The sequence below is a fragment of the Scomber scombrus genome, chromosome 17, assembly GCF_963691925.1.
Source record: "Scomber scombrus chromosome 17, fScoSco1.1, whole genome shotgun sequence".
Lineage (NCBI taxonomy): Eukaryota > Metazoa > Chordata > Actinopteri > Scombriformes > Scombridae > Scomber > Scomber scombrus.
In genome coordinates this window covers 11,835,234-11,849,471 of record NC_084986.1, presented here as the reverse complement: position 1 = coordinate 11,849,471, position 14,238 = coordinate 11,835,234, and the positions used below count along the sequence as shown (strand labels likewise).

At 44.2% G+C, this 14,238-nt stretch overlaps 1 protein-coding gene across 2 annotated transcripts in view; it reads left to right on the top strand.

Moving 5' to 3' along the window:
* Positions 1–14,238, top strand: part of ino80 (INO80 complex ATPase subunit) — a 36,941-nt gene that overhangs the window by 9,228 nt on the left and 13,475 nt on the right. For both annotated transcript variants that reach the window (XM_062436756.1, XM_062436755.1), the window contains exons 21-27: positions 1,310–1,477; positions 1,679–1,806; positions 2,080–2,147; positions 2,314–2,407; positions 2,634–2,850; positions 5,375–5,515; positions 6,307–6,532. In XM_062436756.1, the coding sequence (XP_062292740.1) occupies positions 1,310–1,477; positions 1,679–1,806; positions 2,080–2,147; positions 2,314–2,407; positions 2,634–2,850; positions 5,375–5,515; positions 6,307–6,532 (1,042 nt within the window). The remainder of the gene's footprint in view (positions 1–1,309; positions 1,478–1,678; positions 1,807–2,079; positions 2,148–2,313; positions 2,408–2,633; positions 2,851–5,374; positions 5,516–6,306; positions 6,533–14,238) is intronic.

Genomic DNA, 14,238 nt, shown 5'->3' with positions numbered 1-14,238 from the left:
TCGTTGAAATGAATATTTATTTATCAATTCTGGATTTTTCAAGAAATGTCTACGCTAATATGTGAACATTAAAATGAATTGTATTGGGTGAGATTTTAAAGATAGTCTAAATGTATCAGCTCTAAAAGTGCAATATCATATAATAATGTCAATATTATATAGCCGTACTTCTTTTCTTTCCTGGTTAAACCTGCACCCTTCCTCCATCTGTCACCCTGTAGAGCTCACTGACACCTAAAGTGTTATAATAAGCCTGTGAGTGATGCTTGTGCTGGCAGATCCTCTTGACAGATGTTGGACTCAGGGTCTCTTGCTGTCACACCCGGTACACACATACTCACTCATACGCTGTGGGAGTCTCGAAACACAGTCAGAGTCAGAGGAATGGCAGAGTTCACCACTCCCCCACATCTGTCTTTTTCACTCTCTTAGTTCGTACCCACATGCAGTTCTGCCAGCCCACTTCCTCTTCTGTTCTCTTGTTTTGGTGACTGGTGAAGTTCACTCATGGTTCATGGTCGAGTTTTATGGTTTGTTGTTGTTGTTGCAGTTTCCCTGCTTTCATCAAAACATGACACTAGATAAAAACCACAGATTTGGATGTGTGTTTAAAGAATATTGGTCAAGCAGGGTATGAAGTCTGAACCCATAAATTCATGCTCATGGTCCCATAGCCCATGTGTAAACACTGTATGTGACCTAAAGCAGGCATAACATCATACTAATCCTAAATTGAGAAACGAAATATTTTTGTTCTCACTGTAGGCTCAATTTATGTATGTCAACTGTCTTTTACACAGTGTGTTTATATATATATATATATATATAGGCGGATGACAAATTAAAGGAAAAACTTGTACAGGTCTGAATGCTTGTCCCCTACAGTGAGGGGATCTGGTGGCTCTGTTATGCTGTGGGGGGGGGTATGGTTTGTATCCACTTTTCATCTTAGAGGGAAGGATCACTGCAAATCAATACAAAGTTGTTGAGACTGATCACTTTTGTCCTTTCATGACACATTTTCTATGCTGATGGGATTGGGCTCTTCCAGGATGACAATGGGCATGGATCCATAGCACATGAGGTGTCACTGAATGGTTTAATGAGTATGAAAATTATGTGAATCATATGCTTTGGAAGAAAGGAAAAAGTAAAATTGGTAGAGATCCGAACTCAAGCTGTGCTTACAGGAATTTCACAGTAAATCTCTTTTCTCATATTTACCCAACCAGGAGAAACAAGATGATGGTTATGGTGGGGGTTTTATGAGCTCGGTTTTATGCACACTTGCTGTTCTTTTCCTCTGCAGATCGAGATCCTGACCTACTGCCAGCTGACATCCCGGCAGAGGTTGCTCTATCAGGCTCTTAGAAACAAGATTTCTATTGAGGATCTACTTCAGTCCTCCATGGGAACGGCCCAGCAGTCCCACACCACCACATCCTCCCTCATGAACCTGGTCATGCAGTTCAGGAAGGTAGGACCTGCAGCTCACACAGAGTGTGAAAATAGAATAAAGTATTACTAGATGAGTGAAGCGTTTATTAGTTTAGATGATGTTGTCACTACATTTACACTGCATTTTTATTGATGGGAACAAAAATCAAGATGTTTGGTTTGACAGTCCTACAACAAATATGAGTAATGCTTATTTCCTAATTACACCATCTGTGTGTAGGTGTGTAATCACCCCGACTTGTTTGAGCGCCAGGAGACACGCTCTCCTTTCCACATGTCCCTCAAGCCCTACATCATGTCTAAGTTCCTCTACCGTCATGGCCTCACACACAACCAGGCCAAGAACAAGTAAGTCACACCACACAGATGCTCTATCTCAACACAAAATCACACAAATCCAAGTAAAACAGCGCTGTCAAAATTCCTACAAGTATTGTTTTGATAATGTGAAATTACTTTTTCCCAGCAAACCTTTGTTCTTGTGGACATTTATTAATTTGGTAGTTTCACTCACCAAAAGCTATTATCCAATTTATAGCTATTAACACGTTTTGTGAGTCTGACTGGGATCAGATTGTCTTTTGTACATTTCCAGCGATTTAACCCAGTCTCTCTCCATAGATTACTTCAAGTGCTGTTGTCCCCCTTCTCTCCAAATCACATCCAGCAGTCTCTATTCCACAGGAAAGGTGAGCACATTTTGTTTCCCTATTCTGAGATAATATCTTTCAGTTGACATTCAAACCTCAGTTTCACTCCAGTTTCTCTCTTTCTACTTTACCGTCTCCATCATTCCCAATTGATATTTTGCTTTTCTTTCTGCTTCGGTTTATTTTCCTATACTTACTGTTCCAGGTGATGACAAAGGAAGTTGTTTCTCCTTCCTGCGCTTCATCGATGTGTCACCAGCCGAGATGTCCAATCTCATGCTACAAGGCACCTTAGTCAGGTGGGTTTCATCTTCAGATCTGTTACTCTCTTTGTTTTTGTTTCCAATAAGTGAGACCATGAATGTTCAACAGCTCTTGAGGGTGTTATACCCTAGCTTACTCTGTACTCTGTTCTCACTGTAGAGAAAGGGCTGTTTAAGAATTGATAGTGGCCAAGTTTACATTGCAGAATTCATTATGAAGTATTCACATGATTATTTTTTCCTTTCCCTTCACCGATTACAGATGGTTAGCCCTTTTTCTCTCCCTGAAAGCTGCATACCGGCTCCACTGTCAACGCCTGTTTGGCCTCGAAGAAGAAGGGCAGGAGGAAGACAGAGAAGGGGAGGGGGACAGGGGGAGGTTACGGCCCAGGAGCAGATGTCTGTCTCGCAAGGATCTGATTCTGTGGTTGAACAGACCCACTGCCTTCCCCAACACACACACCAGCCCTGTCCTACAGGTAAGACAGATACAGACACACACACACAGACTAAGATGTACAGTATGTGCAAGAAGCTCTTAAGTAGCCATCTGCAGTACTTGTGGGTGTGCAACAGATAGTAATGGTGAAACTCCAGCAGGGAGGCATGTGCTGCTGACAATGCTGAAATTGTCCCCAGAGCATCAGTCAGTGTTTGACCACACAACGTGCTCTCTGCCCCAGGCTTCCTCACCCTCCTACAGGATCCAGTGTGGAACTTAATCCCCCCCCCCCCCCCCGCCGTAACCCTCTGACCCAGAAACACTGTCCGAGTACCTCCCTCTGTATGTCTCCAGGGCCTGTGTCCACTTTACTGCAGAGGGAAGTTCTGGGAAGACACACTACATTATCCTTTAACACTTCTATTTCACATCTATTTCTGCAAATGTTGTCAAGTCACACCAACTCTGTCACGTCAATATTGAACCCCCCTTCCTCTCATTTATATTTGTTTAAATCTCTTAAGGTCTCATTTTCATAAAAAAATAAGTCTTGCACAGTGAAGCATAATCCTCAAAGGTACAGTTTTTGGCCAAGATGCTTTCAGCACTCCATAGGCTATAATGATGGTTCACATTTGTAATGACAGTTGGAGTTTATGGGGATTAAACAAACAGAGGTTTTTTGGAATCACTTCTCCCTTCTGGCTTTCGTGAAACACCAGAAATGAGTGGTACATTTTGATTGATTTAATTTTTAGTCCACCCACCATTTGTCCTGCTTGGCCATGTGTATTGTCAGTTAAGGTATGTATGTCAGAGGGTGAATTCAAACGTTTTCATATGTGCAGTAATCTGCAGCTCAGACTAATAGAGTTATATTGAAATAGCACAAACAGTATTTCTACTTATTTTTGTATTATTTGGCATAATGGAAACTTGATTGTTAGTGGGGAAGACACAGTACAGCAAATTGATGCTGGTTCAAATATGCAGTCTAAGCCGTGTGAAGAAAATGAACTGCAGCAGCCTGATGATACTCTACTGCTGCTTGAGTGTTTTAGTCATTCCACTCAGATCTTTCACCCAGCAAAAGGTTACCGATTCGCAGATATGCATCACAATATCATGTTACACAAATTCTAATTTAACTTGTCGGGTGGAAGCTACTCAAGAGGAGAAAAAAAGTGCCATCAGGATCATTCCTGGCCTCATCACACTGAGTCAGTAGACAGCCCATGGTGTTAGGTTCCCCCCTTCGAGCGGATTAAGGAACGAAAGAGCAGAAAATATCAGATATGAGAAGTCCAAGTATGAGACAGAAAGCGAGAGAAACTTACAGACACCTGGAGAACTAATATGTGTTGTGTATGACTAGGCTGACCCCAGACTCCCACTCCCGCTTCTAGAAAATTACTCACCCCCACAGTTTATGCCAATTCCTTTCCACTCCTCATTTTTCTTTTGAAGCTGTGTGTTGCTGGCACACAGCGCCTCTCCCCTCCGCTTGGCTCATCTCTCACTGGCTGGTGTTCTTGACAGTGTGGTCAAGAACCCCCCCCTGTTTGCTCCTGTTTAGGGATCAAGAGAACCAGGCAACTTTGAAAAACCTCTCCACCCTGTCAATCAGTCTCTATCCGTGCTCTTTCCAATATGAAACTAATCTAGAAGCCATATGTTGTGGATGCTAAAATGTTGATAGATTTTTACCAAGATTATAGTTACTGTGTTTTTTATATATATGTAGGATGAATGCCATACAATATGTGTACTGTATGTGTGTCTCCTGTCTAAATGTTGTCTATTGTATCCTCTTATTTATCTATATCCATCCATTTATTTAGTTCAATGTTTTATTCTTTTAAAATATTCTCATTCCTAATCACTGGTGCATTGCTGTTGTCAAGGTTAGATCCCATCAAACCCAATAATGGAGAGACATGAGTACCTGCTGACAAGTGGTGGAGATGTCTTTTTTAAACTCTGCCAGTAGATGGCACTGTGTATCCAACATTTCAGTGTTTTCTCACACAGCACAGACACAGCAACAAAACATCATATTAATATTTTCCGTTACCATGTCCCAGTTCTGCATTATTCATCAAATCTTATCAGCGTTGATCTTTTGCTTAAAAATTGAAGTATTTATTCCACACTGAGTCTCTTCCAAAAATGTCTTTGCAGAAACGATTACAGTACATGATGGGAAATCCAGTTTATCCTGTGACATACAGCGTTCAGATCCTATAAGCTCCAGTAATCATACATTTTATATAACATTTTAAGCATTTAGCTAAAATTTTACATAACATTTTAAGCATATAGCCACTGAAACGTAAATATACAGAGCTGTTTTATAAAAACCATGAGCGTTGCACTCAGTACCTCTGTAGGTTTTGGTTTGTTCACCTCTTGTTTTTCCTGGAGGAGGTGTAACTGCAATCGTGATGTTTTTGAAATAACAAAAAACTGAACACATTTTAACCACTCCGTTCTTGTTTTGGGCTTAATAAAAACACAGACCCTAATTCCTTTTAATGTCTGTGCATTTTTGTATCCTTCAGGATCTGGTTTTCACAGCCCTCAGACCCGGCATGATGGGACACACAGATGCAACCATCCACAGTAGAAATTCTGCCACCTCCACGCTGCGGCCCTGCCAGCCCACACTGCCACCCAAGTTCCTGCTCACCGCCACACCCAGGGTATGTCTGTGTGTGTGTGTGTCAGAAGTGGTCTGAGCAAGGCAATTCTGTGTGTGTGTGTGTGTGTGTGTGTGTGTGTGTGTGTGTGTGTGTGTGTGTGTGTGTGTGTGTGTGTGTGTGTGTGTGTGTGTGTGTGTGTGTGTGTGTGTGTGTGTGTGTGTGTGTGTGTGTGTGTGTCTGTGTAAGACAGACCAGCACCTGGGTGGTCGTGGAAAGGGAAGAGGGAAGCTCTGTGCACATTGCCTTTTGTAGGGTTGCAACAATGAAGCTTATCTGTGAAATATGTGTAACTGTGTGTGTGTGTGTGTGTGTGTGTGTGTGTGTGTGTGTGTGTGTGTGTGTGTGTGTGTGTGTGTGTGTGTGTGTGTGTGTGTGTGTGTGTGTGTGTGTGTGTGTGTGTGTGTGTGTGTGTGTGTGTGTGTGTGTGTGTGCCACATTTAAAACAAATAGAGCCTCCAAAAGAAGGGCTTCTCGCTTCTCGAATAACTGGTTGTTCAGCTTCCTTTTGCCTTCCTCTTATACACACATAAACACACAAAACCCGCTGATTCACTGAATCTAGGCTTCACGCAGAGACTTCATCCTCCACAGTATAAAAATGTATGTGGTGAAGTTGTCAGTTTTTGTGCATTTTATAATTAATAGAATGAATGGCTCAAAAATGCATTTCCTAATTAAAAAAACCCCTCATCAACATTCATCTAACATGTTATCCTAAACTGCTCCTCCTCCTTATCTTTTGTTTGTGTAAAAAAAAAAAAAAACCTTTAAAAAAAATTTTGGTTTCCTAGGTGACAGCAGTTCCCATGGAGCGTTATTGTGACGACCGCAGTGCCGAGTACGAGTGGCGGGTGACGCGCAGCGGAGGGGGCGCAGTCTTTAAACAGTGTTTCCTCTACGGCAACCCTGATCTTGCCTCAGACTGGCGCACGAGAGCCAATGCCTTTTACCCACAATGCCCTGGGGGTGTGATGGCCCTCTCCCCTCGCCATGGATGGTCGTACATTCGGATACCTGGTAAGGGCTTGTGTGTGTGCGCGTGTTCGCTGTTGCTATACTTTGAAATAAGGTTTATGAGTGTTTTTGGGCTTTCCTTGTGGCTTTTGTCACCATAAATGAAAAAATCAAATATGGCTTTCAGATTTATGTAATGTGTCGTTTGGCACTGGTAGTGTTATGTTCAGTCTGTTTCTGATTCAAGCTGTTAGATTCAGTTCAGTACTAAACTAGGCCTATCCAAACCTATATTTATACGACTAAAAGCTCAGCAGCCAGCTATTTATGATAGAGCTATCACATTATGTTTTACCGAGGAAGGTAATGTACCATCACGACTGCTAAAAACTACATTCCAGTCACTGACAATGATGATTCAGTACAGTCAGTTCAGTTTAAACGTTCATTGTTAAAGACTTGTTTTTACATGTACTGAACATGTCTAAGGGCCCGTGGGAGAATCCGCACAGGCCAACCCAGGGTCAGAGGGGCAGAGCCGGGCACGTCGCCCTCTTCCATCTCTGTCTGTCTGCCAGGCTGAATCACAATCTAGTGGAAAGGCTGAGATAAAGTTCTCCTGCACAAGTTCACTTTCATACCAGAGATTTCTGTCGAAGGTGTGAATGCGTGATTGTGCCTTCGTGGGTGTACGTGTGCTCACAAGCACTTTATCAAAATAGCTCGGCTCGTTGAGTTTAAGGGTCAGCTGGAGCAGAGTGGGAGCCGATTCACTGCCAGGATTCAGTCGACTGATGGATGTCCAGGGTGAGAGAGGCCATTACAGTTTTACAGACGACACTTCCCTTCTCACTGACCCGCTCAGCCCTCTCTACCTCTGATAAACTGTCTCTGTCATGGATTATGATGACTGCTCTCTTTTTGTTTTGAGTGACAACAGGTTTCTTGGCACAGAAAATGAACATGTGTGTATACTTGTTGTTGATAAGCCTGCAGTGCATTATGTTGCATTTTTTGGTATTTAAGGACACTATGACTTAACTAATTGATTAGTATTCATTTACTACCCCCTCTTTTACTAAACAATATCCATAAACATAATATACAGTCCTTTAAATCACATAGACACTCTCCCATGTTGTAGTGCTTGATTCTTTGTGAATGCATGTGCTTCAGTGTGTTTGTGTAAAAGTGAGAAACAAAACAAGTATTTGTGTGTCTGTGTGAGAACAGTCTGAAAGCTCTTGTGAAGTTATACGGAGGCAGACAAAGCGAGGAAGTTTAGCTACTGCTCATTGTTCAAGTGCTTAGTTAGGTAACACTAATAGATGGTCCGTGTGTGTGTGTGTGTGTGTGTGTGTGTGTGTGTGTGTGTGTGTGTGTGTGTGTGTGTGTGTGTGTGTGTGTGTGTTGGTGTTGGTGTGTGTGTGTACCATCGAAGCCATTCAGGGAACTGCAAAGCACTCACACGGGGCCTGAGGTGTCTCTCACCTCTCCCCTCACACTCTCCCACGCTCGCCGGCATTGCTTTCCCTCGCACACAGACCGAGGGCAAGCTTGGACTCAATCTCTCCCACTGACAGACAGCACCGTAAGCTGACCTGAAATCAGTATCTGGCTTTGGCCCCTCAGCCGGTCTGCTCTCCCACTTCTTTCTCAGCCTCGGTAGGAAGGAAGTGACCCAACACTCCGGCACCCGTCCTCCACTGAACACATTGTTGCCACATCAAGGCCCAGATATGTACAGTAGCCCAGCTGAAGTTTCCCACCCTCCCTCTCCTCTGCGCTCCCAGCCCCACACCTTTAGAACAAATGGCAGAGCTGAATAACTGTTTGTTTTGAGCACCATGGCGTGAGTACGGCTGCCCACTGATATCGACGGAGGAATCTAATCAGAGGGCTTATTAGGAATCAGGCCATGGAGGAGGAAAAAACAATTGAAGCATGAGCGTATTAGGCCTCAGATTTTTTTTGTTATTGATGTCATTGTGATGTTAAAGAATAGACATTTTTCATTCAAAATTTGCCATCTACTCTTATTATTCCATGTTGATAACATTTAATATTGTTGACGATGTGGTTCCCATCACAAAAGAAAAGCCACACTCACACTCCAGGTATCAGAGTGCAATGTCAGCAACAATCAGTTTTTTGAAGTAGTGATCACAGAGAAAGCGAGATGCACGCAGGGTAGTATCAGAAAAGGAACTGACTGAGCCACCAGGACGCGGTGGGAGACGAGGTTTTGCCTGTAATTAGAGAGACATTCCAGTCTTGTTTGTTCGCTAAATTGCCGCAGCTCTGCGGTCACATCTCTCTGTCGCACTCCGGAAATTTCTCATAAAGTTACATTTTGGTCGCTTTGTATTCAAACAGGAAAGATTTCATACTGAGGTTTGTTTTCGTCTTTCGCATCAGGTTAAAAATCAGTCTGAAAAGAATAGTTTCGAAATTGCGTGCTGGAGGATTATTTTGGAGAACATTCCAGTGTGACACAGAAATAACCATCCTCAGTGTCTGTGTGGCCCCTGTGTCGCTTACAGTAATTAGAAAGAGCCGCTCCACAAAATGACGGCCTTCTCACTACAGCGGCGACTCTTTACTCTTTTTCTGGCTTTTTTGCGAGTTGGCAACCCACTGCGGCAGGAGTGTGTGTGTATGTGTGGGTGTGTGTGTGTGTGTTTGTGAGGAAACCGTGAAAAGATGTAACTAGAGGTAAAAGAGAATGTATTTATGTATGTGTGGTGTGCATCTTGTTTCTTAATGACTGTATTTGAATGCATGTGTGTGTGTGTTTGTGTGTATGTGTGTGTCTGTGAATCAATCAGACTATCAGAGAGAGAGAGAGAGAGAGAGAGAGAGGGAGAGAGGCCAGTCTGGTCTGGCCCAGCAGCCCACATCAGGCTGTGGGAAATGCAGTTCTGCCTTCCTGTCCCTTCAAAGAAACTCTGCTCTCCAGCAAAATGGCAGGAAGCTTCCCCCGGCCCCTCTGATAGACAGGCACAAAACAACACAGACGGCCAGCCTCACCACATCACCGTCTGACTCTGCCCCTCTCAATCTACATTAAACTGGCAAAGGCAACCGTCTGCGGAATTCAGCTTTTTTTTTTCCAGCGGAGAAAAAAAAACAAAGCAAAGCATCCAGCCAAGTGTGTAAAGGGACGTAGATGTTTTGATTTCCTTGTCTAATTTATGGCTATTAATGTGTCCAGAAGAAGGAGTGCTTCACTGATGCTTTAAAAAAACTCTGAATCACAAAGTCGACTGAAGGGGGAGACATTAGCCACATGATGATGAGGTCTGGGAACATCATGGAAGCCACGTAATATCTAGCTCCTCTCTGTCTCTAGCCAGCTACCTTTCATCTGCGGTGTGTGTCGAGTCACCACTGGCCAAGGGTAACTAGCAGTAATCTATCTTAATGACAGAGTTCACAGTGGGCCGCGGTGTTGCGGTGAGTTCCCCCGCGAAACTCAAGAGTCCTCATCAGACTGTCTGTCTCTTCCCCTGTCTAACGACTGCTGGGGAAGCGAGAGAAAGTGCTCCTCTTGCATGTTTGAGGGGAGACGGTGATGTATGCGCAAACATGTTCCTATATATACACACACATACACACAGTCCATCACTCACTCTCTGCCACACATAGTCACGCATACACATTTTTGGGCTCTCAAGGGAGAGCTGAAGCATTTTTGCCATTTGGCTATTATCCAGAGCTACAGATACTGCAGAGATACTGCATTGTGGATGCAGGCAGACTTTGGGGGGGAATCATCTGTAAAATCTCAGCAGGCCCCAACATGAAGCTGCAATCTTCCGTTTTTCTGTCAGCGTTCTCGCTCCCAGCTTCCAAAACCTCCTGCTGGCATCTGGCTCTTAGCGATCCTGATGCTGTCACGGCGAGGAAATTAAGTTTAAGTCGGATTTTGTCAATACATGCAGGAGAAGCAAAGTAGTGTCGGGCTAATATTTCCATCATCAGCAGTGCTGAACAAGTGTTGCCCATTGACTTATTGATTGCACAGTGTAATATATCATTATACAGTGAGGGGCCGGCGCTCGGTTCGATCGTTGATTCGACCTGTTCTGTGGCCCCCCATCTGTCTCTCTTTCTCACATAACCATCCATCCATCTTCCTTCATCAGCTTTTGATTTTTTTTTTTCCTCCAGTCTGCTATCTCGCTCTTCTTCATTCCCTTTTCTGTTCGATCGCATCTGGCCCAGCTTCCCTCCCCGTTGAGGGCGGTTCCGCGCTCGGCTTCAGCAGCAGAGGGGAAGGGGGAACAGGACGGGGCAGAAGATTGTAGTGGCGTATTAATGAAATTAGCGCTGTAGTTGGTTTGGGAGTATCAGGCGCCAGGCACCAGGGCTGGGCCGGGGTTAATTAGCTGGCAGCAGGCCTCTAATTGGGTCAGGACCGTGTCAGGCCCCTGGCTCTGGCCCTACAGGGATTGGATTACACTGTCAGGGGACAGACAGTAGGGGGAGGGAGAAAAAGGGTGTGTGTATGGAGGGAGCAGGAGGGAGAGAGTTTTTAGTAGTAAAGGCGGGATGGATGGAGAGGGAGCTGGAGGGTGCATTGGATGTGGGAGAGAGGGGGGACAGAGGAGAGACAGGGGAGTGTAGCCTAATCTGCCAGCAGGAGGTAAGGATAGGAGGAGATGGGGAGGGCTGGCTGGCTGGCTGGCTGGGTGAATACCGCTGTTAGACTGGATTGGATCGAGGCGGGTGTGTGCTGTGAAAGGGGGGCAGGGCAGGTGGTGAAGCTTGATATGTGTATCCATAGCAACGGCAGAGTGGTGTGACACCACATGGGATTTGCTTGTGTTTTGGGGTGTGGTCTTTAATGCAGTCCTTGTCAGTCCGCAATTATAAAGTTGTTTTGTGTCCATTTCACTGTATTTTAATCCAAATTTCTATTTTGCATGTATCCTGGAGGATTAAAAAAAAAAACTCTCTGCTTACTGAAAGCTTCATTAAGGATTAATCATGATTATTTATGACTGATGAGGTCTTTATGAATGACTTGTGGTTCAGAAGTTTGGCATAAAGACTAATTATGAGGAAATACTGTGACGGGTCAGAATATGAACAGTATGTGAGGGTTAAAGCGACACATGAGTTAGATGTATAGACATACCCATTTTTAATCCTCTGAGGCCTTCATAAGTCATGTTACTGCATCCAGTTTGCTCATGTTTAGGACCCAGTGGTCATGCATTTCACAGCAGCCACATGTAGCTTATAATGTAAGCCATAAGTGTTATGTTGGAATAAGACAGACCACCAAAGCCCTCCCAAATCGCAATTATTCATTTCCTTGGCTCAGCTTTACAGGGTATGGAAGCGATATTTAGAAATAGGGATTTTCTGTATGCTGCACTGAATGTTTTGAACTCGGCCACCTCTCTCTCTGTAAGCCACATCGTTGGGCTTGAGGGAGTTTGGATATGTGCTTTTTTTTTTTTCTTCTTGCAAGCAATCTCGTCATTTCTGTCTCACATCTGTTTCTCTGCTTATCTTTTGATTATTCAGCATCTCTTTTGTACAGGTATAATAATGTTCTCGCCACTGAGCCTCGGATATATTGGTGCCTCTCAGAACAAAAAGAGCAAAATGTCGTATTCATCCGCTTAATATGGGATTTTTTCAGATTTTGTGGATTATTCCTCTCGAGAATTAGTTTAAATACTTGCGTCATTTAGGCCTGTTGGGTGCAGAAATCTTCGGATGGGGGCTTTAACCCATCCTCAAGCATGACATCGGAGACTGGAGGCTTAAATATAATCTGCTAAACAGAAACAGATTGGTGGCAGGGGTTGAGCAATATTGCCTTTTTATATGAGCATCTGCAACTTTGCCAAGCAGTGGTTAGCATCTGGGTGGGTTGGCAGTGTGGCCCGAAGCACTGGTTGGTGCCCTTGACTGAGTAGCGCCCTGGTTAGACTGGCACCTGTGGTGAGGAGGCCCGCGTCTGATCTAAACCACAACATCACCGCCGCCGCCACCAGGCTAATACCTCCTCGCTGTAGCCGGAGCCACCACAGACCCCCTTCAGTCTCCCCCTGTCCCCCTCTGTCTGGACCTTTTTTTCTTTTCTGTCTACGTCTAATCCTCTGCGTGTTTCACTCTCTCTTCCTTTTTACTTTTCAATCCGTCCACTTTTTCGACGCCACTGGCAATTATAGGGATACAGTGTTTGTATGTCTCAAGGCTTGGGGGTGCGCTGGTCTGCTTCAGATTTACTTCACGGTCTCTTGCTTTGAGTGTATTATCAGTGTCTTCTACTATCACCTTACATCCCTCTTCCCTGCTTTCCATCCTTTTAGTGTCCTTCTACCATTTTCCTTGCCAATTTCAGAGATTTAGTCCAATTTATCGTGGTCACATTTCATAACCGGAACAGTAAAATGAGGAAAACATTGATATTCTTCCCGAGATATAACAATTATCTGGAGGGGAAAATTAAATAGAACGTCAAACTCTGAACCCACCCTGTCAACACTTGGCGACAGGGAGATCACTGCCTGCGTGTGACCAGGACCAAATGTATCTGGCAGGCTGACACCACTCCACAGTGACCTCTCCAATACCTCCCCAGAGTGTTTTCCCTGTTCTTCTCTTCTATTAGTTCCTCTTTAACACCTCGGCAGGGCCTGACCTTTTTTTGGGGGGCTTATACAAGAGGGTCACAGGTCAGGGTTCAGCCTGAGTACTCATTAGCATGAAGTGCTACTGGTTTAAAAGTTGAGAAGGATCTGGTTGATTTTGTTGGATTATGGATTATTATGCTTCCAGAAATGTCAGGGTTTTACAGATATTGCGGTAGGACGATGTTGTATGTGTGTGTTATTACAGCCTCAGTTTAAAGTTTCTGATCTTGTGTTTTGGATTATTGGAGTGTGATTTTAACGCAGTTGGTTACATTACGTTGACAAAGCAAGGAAATAAGACTTGGAAATATTTATAAGTCCAAGTTTTCGCTGTACAAAAGGCCTTGGGAACAAGTGTCCCAACTCGAGTGCAAGACGGCTGAGTTCAACTCTCCCATAGGGACTCTCTTGTAACCGGGGTCCGACCCTGTCACCTGACCCTGGACCTGGGCTTAGTTTCCTCCACTCAGGGTCACGACCCTTTGGTCAAACACCATAGTTTGCCTGTCACTGGGTCGATGGCAGCCCCAGCCTTTTTCTCATTCTGCCATTGTGCCAGATGACGTTAATTCCTCATCAGCTGGACGTTGAGAGAAGCACTTCAACAGTGGACCCAGGGTCAGATTGCTCCCCATTTGCTTCATGCAGTCAATCATCCGAGGGCAGCAGAGCACCTGATGTGGTGTTGGCAGTAACGTGACCAAGACCAACTGGCAGGCCTGTTTGTTCGTCTTTTGTGCCATTGCGTGAATCACTTTTTCTCACACTTTCTGTTTTCTCACACCGTCTTGTTCTCCCCCTCTCCTGTTCATTCTCTCTCTCTCTCTGCCTTCATCAGCTGTCCAGTCAATAAGGACACATGCTTTATTTAAACAATCACCCGTTCAGGGACAGCTTTAGGAGGATTGATCTCTGAGCTTATCCGTTATCCTAGAGAATATGGAGTCTTATCGAAGACTTATATTGATTAGTGAAGAGTTTGTAACCTCTGAATAGAGTGGGATGCTAGTCCAATGAAAAGGCTTTCATTATTGTCTTCACATGTTAAAAAAAGTCATTATCCTGTGAGCTTACATATTTGGATACAACCACAAAGAAAATATTTTTAATTTG